The following is a 27,411-nucleotide window of genomic DNA, read 5'->3' on the forward strand; positions in this document are numbered from 1 at the left end:
CATTTGAATAGACCCTAGGTCAAGAACATGTATTAAACCAATCAGCTCGTGGTTATACAAAAATAATTCAGTTTGAAATCAATGCATGGTTTCACCATCAATTTTCACCAAATTACCATACTGGTATCATACCAGTATGGTAATTTCCATTTTAAAAAAATGTTCTTCTGAAAGAATCGTGAATTTTAAGTTCGTTAAAAATAAAGAAAACGATGAAGTTTCAGTCTAATTGGCTTCTTATGTGGTTTTGGTGCTCAAATTAAGCCGTCGTGGGTATCCTGTTGCCTGAAGTTAAATTATTTTTCAAAAAAAAAATTAAATTTGTTGGAAATGGAAAACTGCCCTGTACCAAATTAACCAGCTCATGGTTATATATATATACGAAAATTCTTCAGTTCAAAATCAATGCTTGGTTTCACCATACCAGATGAATAGTTATTTTCATTTAGAAATTGTGAATTAGGTTTGTTAAAAATAAAGAAATGAGGAAGTTTCAGTCAAACAGGCATAGGTTTGTGGTTTTGGGGCTCAAGTAAACCTGTCGTGGTCCAAAAGCCGATTAATAAAAGCAATAAAAAATAACCCCCTAACTTCAGACCTCCAAGCCCTGAAATTATCATGCGTAATGTCCCGTATAGGAAAATTTATGGGCCCCATATGGCTAATGTATGGGCAAGTGAGGGCAGTCATATGGGTACCTATGTGGGTAATTAATGTGGGTTCCAAATGGGCAAATGTGGTCCCCACTTTTCCCCACCCAGACCCAATGTGGAATATGCTCTCGGGTTTTCGGATGGGGGCAAACTGGGCATATGTAGGTTTTACATGGGTTCTATATGGACTTCCTTTTGGGTTCGTTGAATTGCACTTTCATATAATATAATTTTCATATAATATGTGTTAATGGGTGTCTTTAGAGCTCATTTTTTCTCTTCAGTTTTACAGCGTAGGCCTAACCTCCAGCACGAGGTAGTGCGTCAGAATAAAAATCCCCTAACTGCGCAAGTTTTCACCAGCAACCCCCGGGTGGATGAGTTGGACACTCACCTCTCCACATGGTGTAAGGGATAGATATGTGGCGTGAGCCTTGATATCTTCCCCGCGCCATTTGTGCTTATTGTTGCGTCATAATAGCTAGCCACACTAAGTGACCCTTCTGCATGCCAAGTGCGTTACCGAAGGACGCACTCCCCAACAACCAACTTTAGCACATAGTCTCAGCTCCCAATTCCCACTCAGATGTCATAATGTTGACAGCACACAGGCGGTGGAGGTGGAGAGCGATGACGGTCAGTCCAGACTTTCCCAGTCCAATCCACAGTTTTCCAATACCCGTATTTTTGATCATTTACCAACTTAATCGGGCCAACGAACTGACTCAGGCATGTTTACAATTTGTTCCTGGTAAAGATTTCCCGGAAAAAACACATCCTCGTGCAAGTCAAACTTTGTTCCATCACGGTTAGTATCAATCATGTCAATCAATGTCTGGATTGCCCTCGTACAACGCGTTTGATGGACGAAGGTTCCTCGAAATTGACTGTAAAGCAAACAAAGACACTTTACGGGGATCGAAGTTTCTCAGCGTCCTCGGCACGGCTGTGGAATAAGTTGCCGACGGAACTAACTGCGATTGACAATCAGGACACATTTAGGAAGCGCTTGAAGTGTTGGCTGTTCGAGAGGCATTATCAGTGACAATGAGTGGAAATCAACAAATAGCGCTCAAACAGCAATGCGTTCTGAGTAGCGCTATACAAATACTAGACATTATTATATTATTATTATAATCCAAGAAGCCTGACTTGCGTATGACTAATGCCAATATTGGAATAAAAACCATCTTATAAATGGATATTATTTAGCGGCCCAGTAAGGCTCTGTAGTCAATTAAAACAGTGGACTCTGTCTTTGACTGAGGAATGGATACTTTTATTTACTGCTGTTGTTAGTTCTAACAGATAAATAAAAACCTATTTTTAGCTCATTGGTGAGCTTATCTCAACACGTCTTTCCGTCGTCCGTTAACAATAGGGGCATGTTTGCTCACTATTGAGTCTAGAAAGTTGAAACTTGGTGTGAGGATGTCTTATGACAACATGACTTGACACAAAAAAATCATTGCCATTTGACATACATTCTGGGCTCGAGGCAGCCATCTTTGAAAACCTTATTTTGTCAATATCTCATGAACGTTGATAGCTAGAACAATGACATGTTTATTGTCAATACTTCTGCTAAGACTAAATGACAATATAAAATATACAGGTTTTCGATTTGACCTACTTTTGAAGGTCACAGAGGTCAAACTAAAATTTCAGCAAAGTTAACAAATTTCGTCATTAATTGTCCTAGACTCTTCAAATTTGATATGTTGACACCTATTGGGCATCTGTACATATCAACAAAAACTCAGGTCAATGTGGCCTAATTTTCAGGTGTAAGTAGGTCGGTTCATAAAACTCAATGTCAGTTAAAGCGAACTGGAACCGGCAAGCCAGTTCGTATGACCTCGTTTTCATTTCCGGCGTATCGGGTGATCAGAACGAGGCATGAATGAAACATGGCGCCTAGCTGTCAATCATTCAGTGACGTCACTACTATGGAATTTACTACGAAAATTCATGAATGAAAGATCGCATGACTCTCACATGATTCTCAATGATAACAAATTGAACTGCGCATGCTCGAGCACTGGGGGCGGAGCTACAAATCTGAACTCAAATAGGAAGTTGGAAGTTTGACTTTCTCGGGCGGTGAAAGTCGAAAAGTTGAATAAATCGCTCGGCGGTTCCAGTTCGCTTTAATCAAGAAACCTTCACTGTGTGATCCTCAAAGGTGCATCACTGATTGATATGATCAAGATTGACATAGAGTGTATAACATTTTGATCTTGACCTAGTTACCAAGGTCAGAAAGGTCAAACTCTAAAATTCCACTGAAGTTGATACGTTCTGAGATTCTTCAAATTTTATATGGAGACACCTATTGGGCATCTGTACAAGTTGATCCAATTTAAGTCAATTGTGACCTAGTTTATCAAGTTCACAGAGGTCAAACTCAAAAAATGTCATTGACGGTGTCACATTTTGTCATATTTAAAATTCAATTTAACCTCCATATTTCATTTCATCGGCAACTAAAGGATTCCCAGGTAAGCACAATGTCCCCAGATCTGTTGGAGATTGAAATAGGGCCTATACTAGTATATTTGAACCAATTGCTACATTGTAAAGTTAGAGGCCTGTCCTGATTGGTGCTGCCGCCTGTACACAGGAATTGTCACTAGTTTTAGAGAATAAAAGGAACTGTGTTGTTTGTGTCCTCCTAAATTTACCTCAGTCAAATCATGCTGCAGTTTGCAAAATCAGTTATTTAAATAAAATTTTAAAATTTTAATTGAACATAATTTTAATTGAACATAATTGACCGAACTTTGGGTGAAGTACCTGTAAACCTGTGAAGGTTAAAAGAGGACATGAAAGAATTTGAACGGTTTTTAAGAAAAGTTGACAATATTCAAACAGAAATAGAATGTGAATTAGATCAGGAAGAATCAGAGGCTGAGATTGATTCACATGGTACATGGCGGGATGCAGTAAAAATGTCGTATCGTGCGACACAGGAACTTTTAGAAACAAGTGTAAAAAAGGAGCCCTCTAGTCCTAGTCGTGCTGGTATTACTACAAAAGTTAAAACTGCCAGTTCCTGTCAGGAAAAATTGCCTAAATTGGAACTACCACATTTCTCCGGAGTACTGACCGAGTGGCAAACATTCTATGAGAAATTTTTAATGATTGTTCATGACAACAAGGACATAAAGTAGAACCCCTTTAGCGGACACCTCTGCCAGGCGGACACCTCTACATTACGGACACGTCCGGCCAGTCCCGATTTTTTTCTAAGTCATTTCCAATAACAAAAACCTCTGTACGGTGGACACCTCTCTACTCCGAATTGCGGACAGGGCGATGGCAAACTTTTGGTCCATTTCCCTCCCAATTACGGACAGTAGGCAAAAACAACGCGTGCGCTGCGAGAGTCAAGTAGGCCTGACAGGCGAGATATTTGCGCAATTAATCAACGTAATTACCCCATGGCATTGTGTTTTTGTATCCTAATTAAGCCGCGGCATTTGTTTACTCATTTTTTCAACTAATCATATAGGCCTATTGTGTCAACGGACACTCATAAATCCACGCGGTTTTGTCAGTGTTGCGGCGAATATGCGTGAGTAGAGAAATTAGAAAAAATTTATTACCAATCAAAGGTGGCTGATGGACAGAAATTATGGTGTTTTTTCACACATTATGACATGTCGTGGAGATTTTGCAATAAAAGGGGCACCTTTTACTGGAGAGATTATTCACTCTCTGAGTTCCAAAGTAGCTCACGTCATTTAACGCAACATCACAAGCAAAGACCGATCAGCCAACAGGTTCAAAGTTTCTACGCTAGATGTCGACACAGAGAAAACCAAGACCTGCAAGGTGGGAACTTCAACTCCACCTATCGGACGATTTGGCATAACCTCTCTATTGCGGACACCTCTCTATTGCGGACACCTGGGCCCAGTCCCATGGGTGTCCCCAATAGAGAGGTTATACGGTTATCACCAAGGTTTCATATTTAACCTCTCTCCTAGAGGCAGTGGTTGCAGGTTTGAGCACACCAAAAGACAACTGCGTTGCAGCTGTCAACCTTTTAAACAAGCGATTCTGGAATAAAGATGGATTGATCTTTGAAAACATACAGGAGTCACTGAATGTCACTTTACCATCACAAAAGCAGACAGTACGAGATCTGTGGTGTCTTCAAGACACAATTCAAACGCATGTTCGAAACTTGGTGTCCCTCAGTATCAGTTAGGGCACGTATGGACTCTTTCTCACACAATTCATCTTGTCCAGATTTCCCAATAATATCACTTTATCACGATGGAGTGGGCACGAAACGGAGCAGGGAAAGAAAGTGACTTGATGGGTTTCTTGGAGAGAGAGCTGATACACTCAAAGATATGAATTTTTCGGCACAATCGAGTGTGCATCACCTTCAATGAACAAGCAGACAGTCAATAAACAATGTGTAGCCTACCAAGACACCATCTTTGGGTGGGTTTTGTCTGGATCTTACTCAAAAGGACACAGTGAGACACCCAGTCAGTCAACTGCTATGGTCTGTGTTAGTCAAAATTTACTGAATTTGTCAGATATCCCGGATGTGACACTCTCCAATTTTTTGGATCTGGAGTCCATTGGTGTAACAGAAAATGGAGAGTCGAGTCCTGGAACAGATACGGTAATCTTGAATCAATTCACCGAAACAGTTGAGTTCAAAGATAGTAGGTATGTAGTCATCGCTGTTAAATAATTGAAATTTGACAGAAGGCCGGTTGCAAAGTTTGAACTGTAAACACTCTAAGAACCCAGTCTTAAGAGATAGGTATGATAAAGCCTTGGTCAAACTAGAGACTCTTGAAATTATTCAGGAAGTACCCCCGACCTAAATTGTCCCTAGTGATGAGAGTCCAGTATTCTATTTACCCCACTTAAATTCCTAGTCATAAAAGAGTCGAGATTGACAACCAAAATCCGACCTGTTTTTGATGCCTCTGCCAAGGGGGCAAATGGAGTGTCACTGAATGATTGTAATAAGTCGGGGACCCAATTTGTTGTCAGGTCGATTAGACATTCAAATCAGATTCAGAAGATTGCGGATGGCGATGACCAGTGATATTACCAAAGCTTCCCTTCAAATCGCTGTCAACAGGGAAGATCAGGATGTTCATCGCTTCTTGTGGACAAAAGATGGCAAGGACAGGGTGATGAAATTATTGCCTGTCCCATTTGGCAACATGGGCAGTCCATTTCTTCACAATGGCACCATCTGTCTCAGTATTATGATCTTGAAACCTCCACAGTTGTTGAGGAACTGAGGGAAAACCTGTATGTAGATGATTGGATAACTGGGGCTGATTATGAGGATGAAACTTGTGAGATGTTCTGTGATGGGCAAGAGTTTCTGAAAGAAGGTAGTCTGTCATTGGCAAAGTGTAGCTCTAACATTGAAGTAATCAAAGACATGTTCATACAAGACTTTGATTCAAAACATTCTGTGTCAACAAAGATGCTTGGGTTGAAGTGTTTAAGGCAGAAGATTGTTTTGCATTTGATGGAGTTCACATCCCCACACAGATTGTCACAACCAAAAGAGTTGTTTTGAGCGTTATAGCAAGTTTGTTTGACCTACTTGGTTTCTTGTCCCCTTACACCATATACTTGAAAATCTTGTTGCAAGAATTATGGTTGTTGAAACTGGATTTGGATGACAACGTCCTAGCCCGGTGCCGCCACTACCTGATAGGTTTCTGAGGTGGGTGCAAGTTTTGACTGAGGTACAAAAATCGAAAATTCCCTGAGGTTACAGTGTGTCATTGTGGTCAAATTTGACCGGAGTTGAGGTTTATAGGTTTGGTGATGCCTCAGAACAAGGTTACGGAGCTGTAGTATACCTGCGTATTCCCTGTTCAGATGGTAGCTATAAGGTTTCACTAGTCACATCCAGCGCTAGAGATGCACCTGTAAAAGAGGTCTCACTCCCAAGATTAGAATTGCTTGGTGCCCCCCTGTGTGCTCGTTTGGTCAGCTTTGTAGTGAAAGCTTTGAAACTCCCATCTGACACAATGTGCAGGTATTGGGCAGACTCTACTGTAGCTTTAGGTTGAATTAAAGGTGAGTCTTGTCGTTGGAAGACGTTTGTTGCAAACCGAGTCTTGAAATTTAGGAATTCTCAGATGTTGAGCAGTGGTCACATTGCCCTGGGAAACGGGAATGTGGTAAAGGGAACCCAACTGATATAATGACTAGATGTGTTCTTGCAGGAGAATTGGTCTCCTTCAATCAGTGGTTGTCGGGACCTAGTTGGCTAGCTAAACCATTGAAACTGGGTCAAGACAAAGTGGTATTTGGTCAGGTGGAGCGGTTCCTTCAGCCAGAGACTATGGTCATTGTGAAAGTAGCTACAATGTGGTTGCCTGAAGACATTCTTAAGGTGGAGAGATGGAGAACACTTGAGAAAGAAATTAGAATCATAGCTAGGGTTTTCAGAGTATTTCAAAACTTGAATAAAACAAAACAACATATCTCTGGAAAACTGTCTTTGGAAGAGTGTGGAAAGGCAAAACTGGGATTGTTGAAACATGAACAGAGTGTAGCATATATTACTGAGATTGAATACCTAAAACAGGAAAAGTCTGTAGGAAAATCATCACCATTGTTAATGTTAAATCCAGTCATCGGAAAAGATGGTTTAATTCGGATTGGTGGTAAGTTAGAAAACTCTCAACTGACATATGCTTACAAACATCCTGTCATAGTCCCCAAGTACGCAGAATGTCAGTAGCAAACCAAAATTGGGACAAGTTAGTGAAAACACAAGAAATAAGATTTGTAGTCATGGTACATTCACTCTAAAGATGTGTTTTGAGACACTCCCAAATTCACTGTGATTGTAAAATAAAGACTTGTTCATGACTGTGGAATTAGGAATCGCGTTAAGATATGTGATGAAATTTGTTTAATTTAATTCGATTGGTGCAAATAGATACAAAAATACAGGTTTTTTAGGTTGTTCAAATTGGTTTACAGTGTCTTGTGAAATTTAGTTGTCAGTAGGTATGTTGTCTGTATGTATGTTGATGTCGTGTCTATTTGTGTGGAATCTGGGGAAAGTTGTAAAACAGTAGATAAAAAATTAGTACACTACAGTGCTTTAAGAAATATTTAGTCCCATTGTAGTATAAGAAGTGTGTTTAATTAGAAAATTGTACACTATCTTTGGTTGATGAACAGAAGAACTGTGTAGACTTCCTGGAATCTGTTAAAAGTTATGTGATACAGAAGTAAAATAAAACCACGTGTAATGGTATAGTAAGAAGTGTAAGCGAAGTAAAACATTGCTCTCCCAACAATAGTCAAAGTAAAGTTGTATAGATTACAGTAAAGAAAGAATAAGTTTGGTAAAGATATACTACTTACGCGATTTTAACTTGTTAATAATGACTGTGTGATACTGTGATATTATATACTTATATGTTTTGTACTTGTAAATTTTATTCTCCCATATTGGAGGTTAATAAATAAATAATTAAAAAAATAAAATAATACTGTATAAGTCTGGATGACATTGCAAGAGACAATGATACTGTGAAGTCATTTAAGTTAAGTGTTAATTTAGTTAAGTCTGGTAATTCAGAATTTGATATTATCCTTTTAAGAAGTGCCATACATGTATAAGTATTGGATTCTCCAATAGGGGGGAAAATGTTGCAGATTACAATAGGGCCTATACTAATATATTTGAACCAACTGTAAAGTGTGAGGCCTGTCCTGATTGGTGCTGCCATCTGTATGGTGGAATTGTAACTAGTTTTAGAGAATAAAGTTACTCGGCAAAAGGTACCATGTTTACCTCCGCTAAGTCATACTGCAGTCCGCAGTTCTCATAAATGAGAACTTATATGGATTGTCAGTAGGTATTACACGTCATGTAACCTCGGACACCGAATTTCAATTTGATCTGATTCTCAACTTGGCCATCAGGAGGCCAAAACTAAAAAAACTAAAAAGTGCAGTATCTCGCTTATTAGTGATTGTTTTCGATGATATTTTAAAACTCTTGGCTCAAAACTCCAAGACCCTTCTTTTCTTGAGGAAATTGAAGAAATCGACATAATTTGTCTAACAGAAACACATGCAGTTGAGAAAAATTCAATTTTGGATGGATGGGTATCATACTTTCCAGTCCAATAGAATTAAACACCACAAAGCAAAAAAAGGTTCGGGGGGCGTTGCTATCCTTATAAGAAATTCTCTGAAGAAGTACATTACTTTCTCCCCAAGTAAATCAAATGATATAATATGGGTAATTCTTGACAAAAGATGTACTAATTATGATTTCAGTGTGTCAATATGTAATGTATATGTAAGTCCTCAGAATTCTACCTATTCAATCCGTAACGAGTATCAAACATGGGATATTTTGGAAGATGAAACCGAATTTCATAATCAAAGGGGCAGGGTAGTTATTTTTGGGGATATGAACACAAGAACTGGAACTCTGGATGATTTTATTCAAAATGATGATAACATTTATACCCCTGTCCCTCTCAATTATACCATCGATGACACAAGTTTCCAATCAGAGCATCAAAATTACGACAAAACAGTCTCACCAAAAAACTATGTTAACAAATTTCTTGATATCTGCTCATCTTTGGGCCTAAGGATTTTAAATGGTAGAACTCTAGGCGACTCTGGTGGTAAATTTACATGCTATAAATACAACGGTAGCAGTGTAGTTGACTATGCAGTGGTACAATCGGTCCTTTTGCCTCACGTTCAATATTTTAAGGTTCACAATTCTTTCGAGGCCATCTCTGATCATTGTATGATGGGTTTAGAACTTTCTGGCAATATGCCCTCTGCTCCTACATGGGAGGAAAACTCTATTCCAGTTCCAGCTGGTATAAAATGGGACGACTCCTCGGAATCCTTATTCATCAATGAATTAAAGGGTACAACTTTCCAGTAATTTATTAGAAAAATTGACGAATCAAACCTGTATGAAGCTGATATACAAAATGTAAATCAATATATTCAAGACTTGGAAGGTATTCTCCTTAAAGCTGCTGTTAAAGCTGGTAAAGTCGTACATGTAAATAAAAGGTCACCAATGTCGAAGTCCAAAAAATCTCGTCCTAATACAAAGTGGTTTGACAGAGACTTGGTACTTATGGAAAGATCACTTAAGGAGTTAGGAGAAGATTTGATACACTCTCCCTTTGACAATGGTATTCGGGCTAGGTTTTTCAGTTACAAAAAATTTATAAGAAAAATGTTAAAATTAAAGAACAAATGTACCGAAACTCCCTTGTCACTAAACTGCGAAATTTGTCTGAATCAAACCCTAAGGGATATTGGAAAGTGGTGGAGGAACTTAGAAATTCCAATCCAAAATCGTCACTTCATGGTAGTTCCTCAATCGCTATGGAGGAGTGGAAAAAACATTATGAATCTCTTTTGGATTCCCCTCCTGAACCCCCCCCCCCCCCCCAAAAACTACTAGATGATATAAAAGTTTTAGAAGATGAACCCTTTTTCTCGAATCTCGACAGTATAATTAGAGAAGAAGAAGTTCTGAAAGCCGCTAAATCGCTCAAAAGAGGCAAGGCCGTGGGTTTGGATCGCATTTCAAACGAGATGCTGAAGTCTTCAATGCCTTTCCTGGCTAAATGTTATGCGAAAATTTTTAATACTATTTTACAAAAGGGTTGCTACCCTGAACAATGGAGCAAAGGCTATATTGTTAATATTTTAAAGCTGGCGATCGGTCTGACCCTGGTAACTATAGGGGAATTACTATTAATAGTTGTCTCAGTAAACTGTTTAGTACTTTTCTCAACAACAGACTAGAACTTTATGTCGAAAAGGATACCATTTTAACCCCAACTCAACTTGGCTTTAAGAAAGGAGCAAGAACCTCCGATCATATCTTCACCATCCACACTCTTGTTGATAAATATATAAAAACGGGCAAGACCCCACTTTTTGCTTGCTTCGTTGATTTCCGCAAGGCATATGATAGTGTATGGCATCATGGACTTTTCCTCAAATTACTTAAGTACAATATTCGTGGTAATTTCTACAATGTTATCAAGAAGATGTATCAACAGAGCTCTGCATGTGTTCGCTCAAATAGTCGTCAAAGCTCCTTTTTTAACTGTACAAATGGGGTCAAACAAGGTGACACTTTGAGCCCCCTTCTTTTTAACCTTTTCATAAATGACGTTCCTACAAACCTGTCTCAAAATATCGATGCTGAGGAACATATTCCTTGCCTAAATGGCCGTTTTATCGACCATCTTTTTTATGCAGATGATTTAATTATTAAGGGCCTTCACTCAATGTTAAAGCAACTTGAACTTTTTTGTAATACTTGGAATTTAGAGATAAATATAAAGAAGACGAAAGTGATGAAACTATGTGGAAATGGACATGTAGGTAAAGATTCTTTCTTTTTCAAGGGTGTCTTGTTGGAGAACTGCACTTCTTATAAATATTTGGGAGTCGTATTGAGTTCTTCAGGGTCTTTTACAAATGCTAAAATAAATGCTTCTTGTAAAGCGAAGAAGGCTATTTTTAGTATACGTGCTTGCCTACGTAATACTGGGATCAACCCCAAAAGTGGTTTAAATTTGTTTGACAAACTCATATCTCCCATTTGTACATATGGGGCCGAAATTTAGTCGGGCGAAGATCTTCGGAAAGGCAAGTTTCATGGAGTCTGGTCCACTGAACAGAAGTGGTACGATTCTGTCATTGAACATGTAAATATCAGCTTTTGCAAATTTCTTCTCGGTGTAAATAAAAAGGCTGGTAATATTCCCACTATGAGCGAACTTGGGAGATTCCCTATTGGGATTGATATAATATGTAAAATCTATAACTACCACACACACCTGGATAATACTGACAATCCAGTTTTAAGAGATGCTTTTACTGAATCAAAGTTGTTACACTCCAAGGGCTTTTACTCCTGGTTCTCTTTTTATAAGGATTTGTCGAAGAAAATCAATTTTGATTTATGTAATCCAGGTATCTCATCTAAAACAATCAAGGAACATATGAAGGAGCGTTATAAATCGTTCTGGTTTGAAAAGTTCTATCAGAAGTACATTGGTTTAAATGAGGGAAAATTTTGTACATATGTAGCTTTTAGAAATAGATTTTGCTACGAAAATTATCTCAATGATATCCAAAATAGGGAGCACAGGTCCCATTTTACCAAATTAAGACTGAGTAATCATTGTCTTTTAATCGAGAAAGGCTGCTACTCTGGTCCTATTATCCCCAGGGATGAGAGATGGTGCCCTCACTGTTTATCATTGGGAATCAAAGAAACTGAAGATGAAACTCACTTTTCGTGTTCATGCCCTTTGCTCTCTAACCTTCGTGATAAATATTTGAACAAAACTCGAATTGGGTTAACAAATGAACTTTCAAATAGAAATCTATTATTATATCTTTTAACTGCTGAAGACAATGTAGCTCGCCTCACCGGTAAATTCTGTTATCTAGCATTTCAGGTGAGAAAAGCTCTATAATTATTAAAAATACTGCTGCAATCATTGTAATAATACCCACCAACTCTCTTGCACTCTTAAGTAATTTCTGTATTATTTGATTACTTTTATTACTTATTGCTTTCTTTTCTTCTGACTCTCTATCTACACTGCACTTCTGTTTATTGTATTTTCGTCCCATGTAATATGTAAATTTTATACGGATTCAATAAACTTTTGTCATTTGTAATTATTTTAATGGTACGTACTCCAAGCAACAATACATCACATGTCATACCAACTTTGGTTTGACCTATATACTGTACATGTAGACTGTTTCTTAACCAGGATGAATTCCTAACCACCAAATATCTAGACGGTAAGCAGAATGGCACGTGGCCGTTTCATTTACAAGTAATAGTGCTGCATCCATGCAGAAGAGGCATTGCCCGCGCTTTTATAGTGGGGTTTAAAGGCCATATATCTAGGTTTGAAAACATGCTTGATACTCATGAAATATGTTGAGGGTTAAAAAAACAAGATCCCAGACATTAAAAAAATTCTAATAATAAAGTCATTATTTAGTTATTTCAATTTTCAATTTTAAACTATTTGAATTTCCCACCACACACAACTTTAGATTAGTTCCACATCCACATGTGGCCGCTAGGGATTTTTTGATGACGTAGATCAGGCTAGTCAGAACAAAGCAAGATGGCTTCCGCATACAGTTCAGAGAGTGAGAGCAGTGAATTTGAGGATGTTTTGGTCGATACAGAAGGAACAGCTGTTTTTAACAAGTGGCATTTAATATTCAGTTGGATGCAGATATCCGGCTTCATGTGATAATCCGTATCGATAAAGTGATCACTGCAAAGTTTGGCCGAAGGCCCAGGCTTCCAACACTCCAAATGTTTGCACTTCCGAATCCACAGCTTCCTCCTCTCTCGTTCAACTGGCTTTGGAAATTCATGAAAATGGGTCCCATCCGTCATTCGATTGTTCTTTGTGCTATCCTTGACACAATTCGGAGCCACACAATACACCATAGTGAATGAAACACATTACTTCCAGGTGTGCATAATTAATTAAGGCCCTCCTGCTTTTATGATTGCATGACATGTAAAGATAGCCTGATCTACATCACAACTTTTGCTGAACCTGCCGCCTGGCTCTAACAAGCCAGTTGCTAGCCTGATTAGGTAATCAAGTTGTCAAACACATAATTGGCTATATCTTCAAAATGGATGGAGCTAATTGCATTTGGTTTTCTGTATTGTATAAAGTGTTAGGTACACTTTTGAAATCGTCTTACAGCAGAAAATGGCAAACAACCTGGAGTTATGGCCTTTAAAAAGCACCTGAAATGTGGTAAAAAATACAGGCTGTATTGATCTCCATGCAATTGTAAGGCCTGCGTGTACATGCGTTATTGAGCAATTTATCAATGTACATGCTATATGATCATACATTGTCACCTCTATCACAAGGAAAAATCTCTCATCAAAGTTTTCCTTGTTTCGGCTGATGTGTTTGCCAACAGAACTAAATTTGTTAAGGATGTTAAAAGGTGAACTTAACCATAGGTCCCTGAAAAATGCTAATTAGCGGGATTATTCAGGGGCCTATGACTTAACCCTCTGTGAACCATTGTAGTTATGAAAAAATATTTTGTGGTGAACCAGTAGTGCGCCTGCAAAGATTGTAGATGAACTCCGCATGTTCTGTTATGGAGTACCTTCCTTTCTTTTACGTTTGTTGGGGCGGGGGGGGGGGGGGGGTGTTTGTCAGTTGAGTGAGGGGGGGGGGGGCTATTGAGATAATATTGCCCTTACCGATGGTCCTTTAAGCTCCATTTGTTGAAAGGTAGTCACACAATTTTGACAGATTACTTCCACCATAACGACATACACATGGGTCGTTTTGTCTCTAAACCATTTATTCTAAGGTTTTTGTAAACGTTTGCATTGCATTTAAATTCATCACCTCCATCATTTTAAGGGATGGGCCTATTCAACCAGCTGCATCACTGGTAATCTATAGTAAATGTAAAAGAAAGACAATGTAACTCTCTGGTTTGAATGAAACACATTTGTATGCTTACTCTTGGTAGTTTAGCAACATTTTAAAATAAGATTTATCGTGCTTATTGTATCAAAAATGTGTGGAGGAATTTGACGACAATGCTGGAGTCCCAGGTATACTTTCCAGAAACAGAAACTGTCAGGGTTAGAAATCCTAATCTCTCCCTGTTTTGTTAGTTCTTGTTTGCTGCTTGAAGTCCAGAGAGCCACATCGCATTGCCCATAACAGTTCCATAGAACAAAATCAAAAACAAAAATGCCATGTCATGTTTATTTGATCCAAAGACAATGTTATGAAAGAGTTCTATCAGTGTCAAATCATTGATTCAAATGGGTAATAATTCTTTTTACATATATGTTCTGTTTATTTCAGGGACATTCTTGCTAAGCAACAGGGTTCTGCTGCAGACAGTGCAATAGCGACACTGCTTTGTCTGGGCCTAGCAAATCCACACAGTATGGGAATAGGAGGCGGCTTCTTTGCAACTATATATATCAGGTACTTAACCTTCTAACTTTGATAAAAACATCGGTATAGAGCCGGTTTAAATGATATGTTTGATGGACCGATTACACATTGGTAATAAAGTTGACCATATATTTCAATTGATGACCATGTCTGGCAGAGAACAATTTTTATAACAATGATGGTATTGGTAGTTGACAGTATGGAAAGGCACTGTCAGCTGACCAATACGCTTCAGCGAGAACAATGTTGCATACAGTGCTGCAAATTGAACACTGTTCCCATCATGAAAAAAACCCATTCTGCTCTCTTGTGTTATTGACTCACCGTAGGGGAGTATACAATACCAGTGTCCGTCGTCCGTCGTCCGTCGTCGTCTGTATCCTGTTTCGAAAAAAAGGGTCACACTTCTTAACAGATAAGACTATGAACTTGAAACTTTGTACACAGGACCCCAAGGTCAAGCGGTCTCTGAGACTGAATTTTGGTCCGATCTAATTTTCAACTTGGCCAATAGGGGACCAAAAGTGGAAACCTAAAAAGTGTGATATCTCTCTTAAAAGTGACTTATTTTTGATAAAGTTTTATGGTAGGTTCTCCTAGCAAGGTTACATCATATGTCTTACAGGTTTTGTATTTGATCTAATTTTTAGGGTTGCAAAGGTCAAATGGCGTAAATTGGCCGTTTGAGTGTAACTATGGCATGTTTTTCGTAACCGCTAAAGCTATGAACTTGAAATTTGGTACACATGACTCCCTACGTCATATGACATTGGACCCTGAATTTTGGTCCAATCTGATTCTCCACTTGGCCACCAGGAGGCCAAAACTAAAGATTTTAAGAATCGATCTAACGGTCCTTTGGTTGGGGCTTGGCGGCATTTTTTCTGTCCTTTGCATAGGTTGAACATGTTTTATTGTGGCTTTTCCGGTCGCGATGACTCTCAACATAACGGTTATTCATTACGAAAAAATCGACAATATATGCACGAGCATGTCACCAGCCAATCACAGCCTAACAGAGGAATGGCAGGACTGCGACATCGGCGATCTCCATGTGGCAGATACCAACTTTGCGCTATGAAATCTCCTGGTATTGTGGACCATTTTAAAGCAAATAATATGTTATGAAAGAAGCAGTGGCAAGAACAAAAAAAAGACAACAAACCGAAACTTGATTGAAATCATACTTTATATTTATTTGACAACTAAGCAAAAGTAGCCGGCACAAGTGCACCGAATAAACAGCGTTCTCGCCGACAGCCGGCTGCTTTTGAAATCCCTGCGCAGAGGTCAAATGGCGTAAATCGGCCTTTTGAGTGTAACTTTGGCATGTTTCTTAACAACTGTAGCGATGAACTTGAAATTTGGTACACATGCCTCCCTTGGTCATATTACCTCTGGCACCGAATTTCGATTTGATCAGGTTCTGTGCATCCATTAGCCGTCCGTAAACTTTTCATTTCCGCTCATTTTAACGAGAACGCTTTGAGTAATAACAATGTAACTTTTTATGTGGGTAGAAAAAGATAACGTGTACAGCGGGCATTACAGACTAATAACTCTTTCACGATGTCAACTAAACCCAGTCAGCTCTGTCACCAGCTGCCCGGTGTTGTCTGAAAAACACTTCACTTTCCTAATACACCAACTCAATGTGCTCAGGGGGGCATATGCCACGGCTTGCGTTGCTCTTGTTATCTAATTATCTATCTTGTGGTGATGTTATAAAAGGTACCCTTATGGGCTCTATTTTAAAACTGGGTCTCTCACCACTTACAGCTGCTTTCGTGTACACAATTCACAATTTTCGTAAATATGAAGTATCAACAACTTTTAATGATTTTCATAATTATCTTTTATCCCAATATGTTCTCATGTACAACACATTATTGTTTGTAACATATTATCATTACAACTATCCTTAAAATTTCCAAGCCTTCACTGCAAAATACTCATTTTCAAGAATTCTGTTTTACTCGTATTCAGGAGATCCTACATCTTTTAACCAATAAGTTGGAGTCATTCCTGAACAATTTTGATTTACTCATTTTCAGGAGGCCCTACTTTTTTCCACCAATAAGTTAGAGTCCTTCCTGAATGAGTAATTCTGTAACCAATAAATCTCACTTTCTGGGTATTTGAAAAATGGATGAAAAGATAGATATTGGCAATGACCTCACACCGTGCTAAACATTGCAGTCAGGAAATAGTAGATAAGAATAGCATAAGTGCACTGACAGGCTGAAGTAACACCCAGGTCGGGTTGACCTTTTCACTTGTGAGCCATCAAAACATTTTCGATTTCAGAGAAGAAAATACCTCCTTTGCCCTCGATGCAAGAGATGTGGCGCCATTACTTGCCAATAAAACAATGTTCGTTGAGAATCCGGAGGCTTCCAGTAAAGGTAAGATGCAGATTATCAATTTTATTTTGAGAAAAAAATGTATCTAAGTTTTTTCCTTACAACAAACACTTCATCCAGAAATGCTTGTGATTGTTAAAAATAGCAAAACTAAAATATTTGTTTTTACCCCTTAGCCCAAATGGGCTAGAGGGGTATTGTCGTCACGTGCGCCGTCTGTCTGGGCGGGCGTCTGCTACTTGAATTCTGTCGATTTCAAGGACAACGGCTTTGACAATCAATTCAATTTTTGGTATTTACATTGGGGGTGACTAGCGGAAGGTTCCTTTCGAAAACGGGTTTGTTCCGATTATCAATATGGCCACCAGGGCGGCGTATTTGAAATTGGTTTCCATCAATTTCGAGGAGAACCGTTCGTCCGATCAAATTCATTTTTGGTCTGTACGTTGGGGGTGACTAGAGAAAGATTCCTTTTGAAAACCGACTCGTTCTGATTCTCAATATGGTCACCAGGGTGGCGTGCTTGAAATCGGTTTTCGTCAATTTCGAGGAGAACCGTTTGTCCGATTAAATTCATTTTTAGCTCAGCTGACAAAGTCAGCGGAGCTAGTCAAATAGCTATTCGAGTGGTGTCCGTCCTTCCTTCCATCCATCCTGCCATCCTTCCATCTAGCCATCTGTAGACAAAGTTGGGCATTTTGTAATCATACAACCGAGGCACTTCAAATCTAGTCTTGCTTATAAACACCGCAGAAAATGTTGCTTATGGAAAAAAATTTGGGCGATCCGACTCAAATTCAGCTCCCCAGGGGGCAAAATGCGTATGCGTAAATGAAAAAACAATTTTTTGACGCTCCATTCCAGCAGATAAAAGCTTGAAATAAAGTTGAAAAGGTCTTAATGATACAGAAGTTTTGATATAAAATAGATTAGTGTCGATTTATATCATCAGTTGGCGGTAGTGAGCAAAACTGTTGTTTGACCCTGGATGACCCCGCTTTAAATTTCCCGCCACGAACTGACATGAAAACCTCGAACCAGGGAATACCGGACTGCTGGTATTGCCAGTGCATCCACTGTATGAACGGCTCGTCTGTGATAAATTGACCACTACGCGGTCGAGGTTACCTGGAGTACTATCATCAAGAAAATGGCGGTGACCTTTTTATTTCTACCGGAGCGATGATTTTGTAAGCCTTTACGGAAATGTATTTGGTACGAAACTTCACACGTTTATAGAAAGATCAACGAGAATGTGTTCAAATGCCCTCATAACGATGAGTTCAACGGAATTTGGTCAAAACAACCTTCGAATGGAGTCAACTTTCTTTGCGAAATTGAAGCGACAACCTCATTATTTATCGTAATTTATGCAGATCTGAGTCCAGCTGATGGGTGATGTTCTGATTTGTGTTCAAACTATTGGAAACTTCGGAAATTAGTTCTATTAGTTCTACTATTCTGCAGGAGTATATTATAGCCATTGATGTTGACAACTAAAAGCACGAAAACTTTGTTTATTTATCAAACTGTATCGAGTGTTATCGAATCGAATGGATGTGTCGATCCTAGGGGCGGATTGATATGTGGTTGTGCGTCCAAGGCGATTAGGTCATTCAGTTAGTTTGAGAAAGATCATGATCACGAAGATGCGTGTTGTGTTATCATAACCGGAAAATAAGTTGAAGTTATTAGTAGTACTACGATTCTTACATGAGTAAAAAGTACGTTTTAAGCAACACAATAATGTTACTCTCATAAAAAAACTGTCAATTCTCCTTACCACTCACAGAAGCCAAGCCATTGCTGTTAAGTTATGCAGGGGCTTGATCAATTACTTGCACTCCCTGTGGGGTGAATAACATTACCTTTTAAACGGCTGGCTGTAGGGGGATTATTGGAACAGCCGGTATACCTGCTGACCTGCTGAACCGAGGTTAATGTTATTTTCAATCCACGATTGCAGGTCACCTGATTTTCGAGATTTCGCGGGAAATGAAATTGTAAACAAACGCATGTGTGCAGTTCAAATGTAAACAAAAATGTATTTTTGGTACTTTTGGTTGCTGGACTTGGGTTTTCCTGCAGTTAGGAGCTGGATCAAATTGGTGGTCTATTGTGCTGTTTTAGTCAGAGGTAGCCCTTGATTATGAAGGGATTTTCAAATTAAGGTGACCATGGTCTTTTATGTGCTCAGCTCACCACAGCTTTCAATACTTGATGTATCTGATGAGGCGCGCGGAACCTGACATGGCCTTACCAAGGAGCTGCTCACGGTGCTGAACATCTAGCTTGCCTGTCGACTAAGTGCCTTTTTGGCCAAGACACTGCTACATGTAGGAGGAGCACGCATTTTAGTAGTGATAGTACAGTTGGTTCGAGCCATTTTGAAGCCGACATGTGAAGGCCTATCTGGGTTCTCCTTCTTCTCCGTATAAAAAGGGGCATATTGCTGACTAAGGAACAAGGCATATTGACATTGCCTCATCATCTCTATGGGACCAATTGATATACTTTTATATGCACGCATACATCGTGCCATTTCAGGGTCCGAGTCTGTGGACAATTGGTTTGATTAATTTGTCTCTTCGATATTGCTCCTTTATTTCATTAGATTTTCATCGCAATTCGATCTATTCAAGATATAGCCAATTTGAACCTGTCTGCGCCAAGGATAGATTGGTTCCAGATCGACTCACTATGACTAGGAATACGCAGTAGAGCACAATGTCATGAAAAACGACCCTTTGTATTGTAAATTCCAATCACCTGCAGGACAGGTCAATTTCTCTCAATAAAATTAATTTTGTTGACTCCTGTAATCTCTACCTTATTAAAAAAAAAAGAAAGTGGTGCTAGTCCCAAACTGGTCATTTCTATTTATTTTGACCTCTGTTAAATCAGGATACCTCTCAATTACAGACAGCATTTTGTATCCTTGTGCTGTACAACCCAGCCTGGACATACCACAGTTGTCCATGGAGAAGTCTCATCCTCTCTGACACTTTTTTTCTGTAAAGCTACTGATACAACATACTGAACTAGGGATATATTCCGTTGCCTCCTGTAATATTTACATACCATGGCTGATTAGTTCAATCATATTTCATCCAGCTGGCAGCTCTGCATTGGAAATTTTAGTGGTATGACGTGTTCTCTTGACCTTCAAACAGTAGTATAAAGCCGATATTTACTACTTTATACCCTCAGTCCTATGTTATTAGATCATCCAGCTGCCAGGCCCTTGGGCCTCTTGTTGGTATGTACCTTGAGGGTGAGCGAGGTTCTTTTCGAAAACGGGCTCATTCCAATTATCAATATGGTCACTAGGGCGGCGTGCTTGAAATCGGTTTCCGTCAATTTCGAGGAGAACCGTTCGTCCGATCAAATTCATTTTTGGTATGTACGTTGGGGGTGACTAGAGGAATTCGTAAACCGGCTCGTTCTGATTCTCAATATGGTCACCAGGGCAACGTGCTTAAAATCGGTTTCCGTCAATTTCGAGGAGAATGGCTTGGAGGATGGAATCAATTTTTAGTGAGTGTATGCCTAATGCAGTTTTGTAAGGGGAAGGTTCCTTTTGAAAATCAGCGCGATTCGAGTTCAATATGGCTCACATGCTCAAAATAGGTTTCCACAATTTTAATTTCCATATGCAAACTAGCTACTCCACTAAGACAACTTCACCATTATCTCACCTTCAACCTTAATAGTCTGAGGGGTTATGCTCGCTTTGCGATGCTATTTTTATTTTTATTCCCCCTCCCCCTGAAAAAAATATTGAAAAGATCCGATCGTCAAAGAATTATAAAAGCCTGGCCTAAGTGATGGTTACCGAAAATGCGAGGGAACGTTATGATGAGTGATTGTCTATAATATGATATCGTAAATCCTCGATGTCAGAAATATCTTTATGGTGTAAATCTTTGATGATTTGACAAATAAATATTTTGTAAATTATTGCAGAATATCATTCTTATTCAACAATATCACTTTTAAGTTCGGACATGATTTAACACAGCTTGGTTGATAATTACAATTAAACAATGGTTTTACAATTAGTATTAATTAGCATGATATAGATGTAGAATAAGCCACTCCAAAATATGTTTCTGTTTGCAATTGTTTGGCATTGTTTGTATTTCTGTATCTTAGTAATTTATGTTGTTAGTTACAAGTTTTCTTGGTTATTGTAATAATAGTATGTTGCATTCAGAACTTGCCCTCCGACCAGGGCACACTTATACCAGAATTGTATCCCAGTTTTGTGACTTGTGACTGTAGTGATGTTAATGTGTGCAAGTTTGTGAATTATACCAAGAATACAAGTTAATAGTGATATTTATCTTCAAAACTCCTTGACAATTTGATTGACACTGGGCGTAAAAACTTCTACCTAATGCGGAGGCTTTCACAAATACAGTGCGGGTCGGTGATCCATTACGGTAAGTGCGTCTTTCCGACGCGTTTCGGTATGTCAACCCGATACCGGCTTTATAGAGATTATGGCACCCGCTGCACGTGCAGCTTTCGGTCGAAACTAATCCTTTCCTGATTGTTGTGTTGCGACCTTGTTTCTTTTCTTTTCCCAGACTTATTTTTCTTTTCCGAATATGACCTACTTTCTGACCTCCAAGTGGCCATCTTGGAAATTGTTTTTTTGCCTTTTTGGCTCACCGGTTTTGTTTGAAATAATTTTATTACTTTCAATAATATTGTAACATACAGATGAATCCCAGGGCTAGGCTATCAAGCATTATTAGCCCTGGTTATTATTACATAGAGAAAAGTGAATGATGGCAGAGAAGAATTAAACAAACAAGGATATGATAATTGAAAACAGGCTTCATAAGTTAAAGAATGGCGAGTTCAGCAATAAAGGTGCTGACTCTAGTAACGATAAAGATATTGTCTACAATAGACAATCTGTAATGGCCATTCAATAACAACTGCAGCCTGTCTTCTTGGCAAAGGTTGTAGAATATAAAGGTGAATGATGGCAGCGTATTCAGGTCATCAAAAAGATCAACCCTAAGCATGTCGGCAAGAGGGCAATTGAAGAAGAGGTGGCGTGTGGTTTGCGCCTTGTGTCCGCATTTACAGTAAGGGTCGTTAACATTTACAAAGTTATGAGAAAACAGGTGGTTTTTGAATATAAGGTCACATCTGGTCCTATTCAAAACGATTTCAGCTTGACGGGGTAGGTTTAGTTTGGGCGTAGCCATGGACATTTGATTCCTGCCTAGGAATAGTCTTAAGTGATATTTGAAAGAGTTTCGAGAGTAACGAGTTTGGACATATATTGGAAGGGAAGACCAGTGCCTAATTGAGCTGGGTATTGTGGATTTTGTGAGATTCTGCGACATGTTTCTAGGAAGATTGTAGGTTCTGCGATTTCTAAGACGCCCGTCAAAGACGGGGTTTCGATACTGAACAAATTCATTGTGAACGTAAGTGGGTATATTGTTATGTTCAACATCGTACATCAGGATTAACTTTTTCTCCGTTCTCCGCCTTCCAAGGGTCAGCCAGCCCAGACAGTCAAGAACCTTGGTGGTATTAGTGCCCCATATGCAACCACTTACAATCAGGGCAGCCCGATAATGAACCTTATCGAGTCTAGATAGTAAAGTGATGTTTGCCGAGTCGAAAATGACAGAACCATACTCCAAGTGAGGTAATATGAATGAGAAATAAAGCTTCTCGAGGTGTTTGGACTGTAGTGAACCCTGCAAAGTTTTTAATGGGTTCAATAAGTTGTTACATTTACCCACGACATACAAAATGTGATGCTCAAACGACAGTGTTTCATCCAGTATGATACCAAGATGTTTGTGAGACTGGCCACGGGGGATAACACTCCCATTTAGTTCAAGATAGCCAAAGTTGCGGACCTTACGACGAGGTGAGTGGTAAATAACCTCCTTGCTTTTCTCAGCTTTGAAGTCTAGCTTCCATCTTTTCGACCATGCAAGAAGACTGTGAAGGTCTTCCTGAATTAATTTTGTTGACAGATTGATGTCCTCTGCGTAGCTTACTGGCAGAAATAGTGAGCAGTCATCGGCATAGATATACAAGGTACAGTTCCTAACATATTCACTTAAATCATTAATGTAAATGAGAAACATGAGAGGCCCCAGTATTGATCCCTGGGGTACTCCTGAGTTTACATAGCCTGGTTGGGTCAGGTTGGATAATGTGTTATTAACCCTGACTCTGACACCTCTACCATTCAAATAGGACTGAAGGAGATTAAAAATATTTCCAATAATGCCATAACCTTTGAGCTTCTTTAGCAAGAGATAATGTGGTACGGCATCAAATGCCCCTGAGATATCGAGAAAGACGCCCCTTGTTACCCGTATTGCATCATTGTTTGACAAGATATTGTGAACAATGGCGACAAGTTGTTTCTGAGTATCGTGACCTGGCAGGAATATGGATTGACGTTCAAACAACAAGTTATCTGTTACGAGTCCGTGAGCTAGATAGGGCTCGTATTGATTGAGACGACTCAGCGTTGGTGCAAATACGTTTATTACCAACTACTGAATATAGAGGGGGACACAACTCGGTCTCACTATACAGTTATATCGTAACATTCCCTTTTGTTTAGAGGAGTCCAATGGCCAAGCTAGCTATAATGTAAGAGAACACTTACTAATAGAATGAAATGCTAATTACCAATATTGAAAGTCAAAGTTATAAGAAAATTAAACAAATCATCGCAATCTGCGGCTAGTCGAAAGTTATGGTAAGTAACCACATAAACAAAGATAATCATAGACTATGAAATTGTAGATACACGACATTAGTGCGAGGATACATATATCAGAGGATATACGTGTGCGGGTATATTATATTAACTGTAATACTAAATAGGCTATAACTTTAGTCTTATGGCGGAAGTAAAGGTGTCATCGATGAACGCTTAAGTTGTTTCTTGGCGCGCATTATAAGTTTAACTTGTCTGGCGGTCTCACAGTGCGTCCAGAACGAGTTGTGCGGAGCTGCGGATGTTCCATGGGAGCGTCCTCTGATGGAGAGTGATTCTCGCGTGGGGGTTTGTCCACTGAGCTTGGAGGGGCTGATGTGTTGTGATGATCATCGAACACAAGTGGCGGTTCGGTGTCTTGATCAGGTCTGATACTAGTAGTGAACGGTTCGGAGGTTGCGCGAATGAATCTTCTATTCCTGCGAATCTTAGTGCCATCATCCATAAGAAGTTCATACGATCTATCATTGCGCTTGTCTATTTGTCCTTTCTGCCATTCCTTTTGATATGGTCGGATGGATCGTACGCGGACGTTGTTACCAATTTTCAATTCTGGGAGGTCCTTTGCTTTTGCATCATAGATTCGGACTTGCTTTGCGATTTTCTTCTTCTTTTTGCTGTTGACGTCTTCCAGAGTCTTTGGCTTTAACTGAATGTTTGTTAAGGGTAGCTGGGTCCTTGTACGACGACTAAACAGGCGCTGTGCTGGAGAACTTTGCATGCCTTCTGTTGGGGTATTTCGAATCTGTAGAAGCGATAGGTGTAAGTCTGTTCTTGAGTGGAGGGATTTCTTTATCAGACGTTTCGCGATTTTCACTGCGCTTTCTACTTTGCCATTTGATTGTGAATGTCCAGGGGATATGGTGGTGTGTTTGAATCCATATGTTTTGGCAAAAGTGGCGAAGTCTTTGGCATTGTATGGAATATTATCAGAAACTACTTCTGTAGGGATTCCATGGCGTGCAAAGTGGCTTTTCATCTTTTCAATCACTTCACTGGCTGTTTTGGTTTGTAGCTTGTCTAGTTCGAAAAAATCACTGTAGTAGTCTACACAAACAAGGTAGTCCTCCTGATTGATGGAAAACAGATCTGAACCAACTTTTGTCCAAGGCAGGTCAGGTATCAGGTGTGGTTGTAGTGTTTCCTTTTGTTGCTTTCTCATGAAGGTCTGGCAAATATCACATTGTTCGATCAAAGCGGCTATCTCAGCATTGATGCCAGGCCAGTATACACAGTCTCTAGCTCTTCTTCGGCAGGCTTCTATGCCATCATGTGATTGATGCAGGCGTTGTAGGATTTTACGTCGCATAGATCTTGGAACTAGGCATTGCTGTTGTCCTCGAAATATTATGTTGTTCTCCACAGACAACTCATCTCTGATGTTGAAGTAGGGCGTGCACGCAGTTGACAAGTCTCGTTTGTTGATTGGCCACCCTTGCAGGATGACAGACTTGAGTTCCTGGAGATCTTCATCATCCTGTGTGGCATGTTGAATTTCTCTGAGGGTTGTACTTGAGATTGGTGTGTAGTCTGTCATTCGAATTGATTGGAACTGTAGAACAACTTTCTGACGGGTGTCATGGTGGTCTTCACTCTGGAGATAGGCTCTGCTTAGTGTGTCTGCTAAAAACATTTCGTTTCCTTTCTTGTACTTGATTTCGATGTCGTACGCTTGAAGGCTGAGCAGCATTCGTTGTAATCGCTTTGGCGCTGACAAAAGGGGTTTTCTCTGGATGGATTCTAATGGGCGATGGTCTGATTCAACTATCACCTTTCGGCCATACGTGTATTGATGGAACTTCTTTGTCGCATAAACAATGGCCAGTAACTCCTTTTCTATTTGAGCGTAATTGCGCTCGGCCGACGTGAGAGCCCGGCTAGCATAGGGAACAGGTTGTTCCTTTTGCATTATGGCTGCACCCAAGCCAGTGTCGGACGCATCACATTGTATGGTGGTGTCTTCATGGACATCAAAGTATCTGAGCACTGGAGCTGTTGTTGCCAAGTGTTTTATCTTTTCGAAGGCAGCGTCGTGGTTTGCAGTCCATAACCATTTGGCATCTTTCTTGGTTAGTTCTCGGAGCGATTCACAGGCTTCTGATAAGCCTTTGAGAAATCGGGACAGGTAGTTTATCATGCCAATGAGACGCTGTACTCCAGCAACATCTGTGGGTTTTGGCATATTAGCGATGGCTTCGACCTTCTTAGGGTCAGCTTTGAGTCCGTTCGTTGTGAACAAGTGTCCACTAAAATCAACTTCTGAAAGTTTGAACTTGAGCTTGTCCCAGTTAAGTTTTGTGTTGTTCTCTGTGCAGCGTTCGAGTACAGAAATGATGTTTTGATCGTGATCCTTGATAGCATCTTCTATAGTGTCTCCCTCTCCAGTTATGAGCATGTCATCAGTATCAGTTCAACACCTTTTGCGCCATTAATGACCTGGTCGAGGTGGCGCTGAAAGATCTCAGACGCGGGTTTCACTCCGAATGGGAGTCGCAACCACCTAAAGCGCCCAAAGGGGGTCCCAAATGTAGTTAGAAGCGAGGATGGTTCGTCAAGTTCTACGTGCCAGTACCCATTTTTGACGTCCAAGACGGAATATACTTTCACATTTGCGAGCTTGGGCAGTAAGTCGTCCACCACAGGTAATGGATAGTGGCTCCGTTTTAGTGCACAGTTTAGTGGTTTGGGGTCAATGCAGATTCTTAAGGTTCCATTTGGTTTCTTGACGGCAACTAGACTGGAGACCCAATCTGTGGGAGAGTCCACCTTTTTGATGATGTTGAGGCTTTCAAGTTTGTCTAGTTCCTTCTGGAGCGGTTTTTGAGTGCTACTGGTACTTTGCGCACATACTGTTTGACAGGCGGAACGGTTTCATCAATTTCGAGACGCTGCGGTTCCCCTTTAAAGCGACCAATGCCTCCGTCGAATACTTCCGGGAAACGCTTGCGCAGATCCTCCTTTGTGAGGCCATGGCTAGAGTCTATCGCAGCAATGTTGTCATGACGTACCTCTATTAACTTCATGCGCTGTGCTGTGCGAGCACCTATGATTGGTTGAGCTTTTCCACCAACAATCACGAATTCAGTGCGATGCTTCTTTAGAGTTTTCGGATTTGTGAGTTTGAGAACCGACTTGCCTATCGGCACAATTTTATCTGACCTGTAAGTAGTAAGTTGCGTATCGGTGGGGCTAATTTTAGTTCCAAGCGGCAGATCTAGTTCACTAATTACATTGCAGGTGGCACCACAGTCAACTTGAAATTTAGTGATGCACTCGCCCTTCTCACCGAGACACATGTTCGTGAATATTTTGCGCTTGTAACCCTTGTTTGAGTTATTGATAGATAAGATGTCCTCATCCGTGTCAGTTTCAGTTTCGTCGGTAGTTTCATCATCGAGGGCATGGACATGCTTGTTTCGCGACTTTTCTTTTGCGCTTCTAGAGTGGCATTTGCGGCTGAAATGCCCAACGCGATTGCAAAGGTTACATGTTTCGTTAAGTGCAGGACACTTGTTCCTGTCTTTATCATGTTTATAGCCACAATATCTACAGTCAAATTTCAGAGTCATTTGAGTTTTAGAGTCATGTTTGGAGCTTCC

General features: G+C 39.8%; 1 protein-coding gene across 3 annotated transcripts in view; it reads left to right on the forward strand.

The window, feature by feature from the left end:
- LOC135492178 (scoloptoxin SSD14-like) overlaps positions 1-27,411 on the forward strand; it is a 309,652-nt gene that overhangs the window by 74,343 nt on the left and 207,898 nt on the right. For 2 of the 3 annotated variants that reach the window (XM_064778427.1, XM_064778428.1), the window contains exons 4-5: positions 14,579-14,704; positions 16,982-17,079. In XM_064778427.1, the coding sequence (XP_064634497.1) occupies positions 14,579-14,704; positions 16,982-17,079 (224 nt within the window). The remainder of the gene's footprint in view (positions 1-14,578; positions 14,705-16,981; positions 17,080-27,411) is intronic. The other variant, XM_064778429.1, reaches the window with a different exon arrangement.

This window comes from Lineus longissimus, chromosome 8 (genome assembly GCF_910592395.1).
Source record: "Lineus longissimus chromosome 8, tnLinLong1.2, whole genome shotgun sequence".
Lineage (NCBI taxonomy): Eukaryota > Metazoa > Nemertea > Pilidiophora > Heteronemertea > Lineidae > Lineus > Lineus longissimus.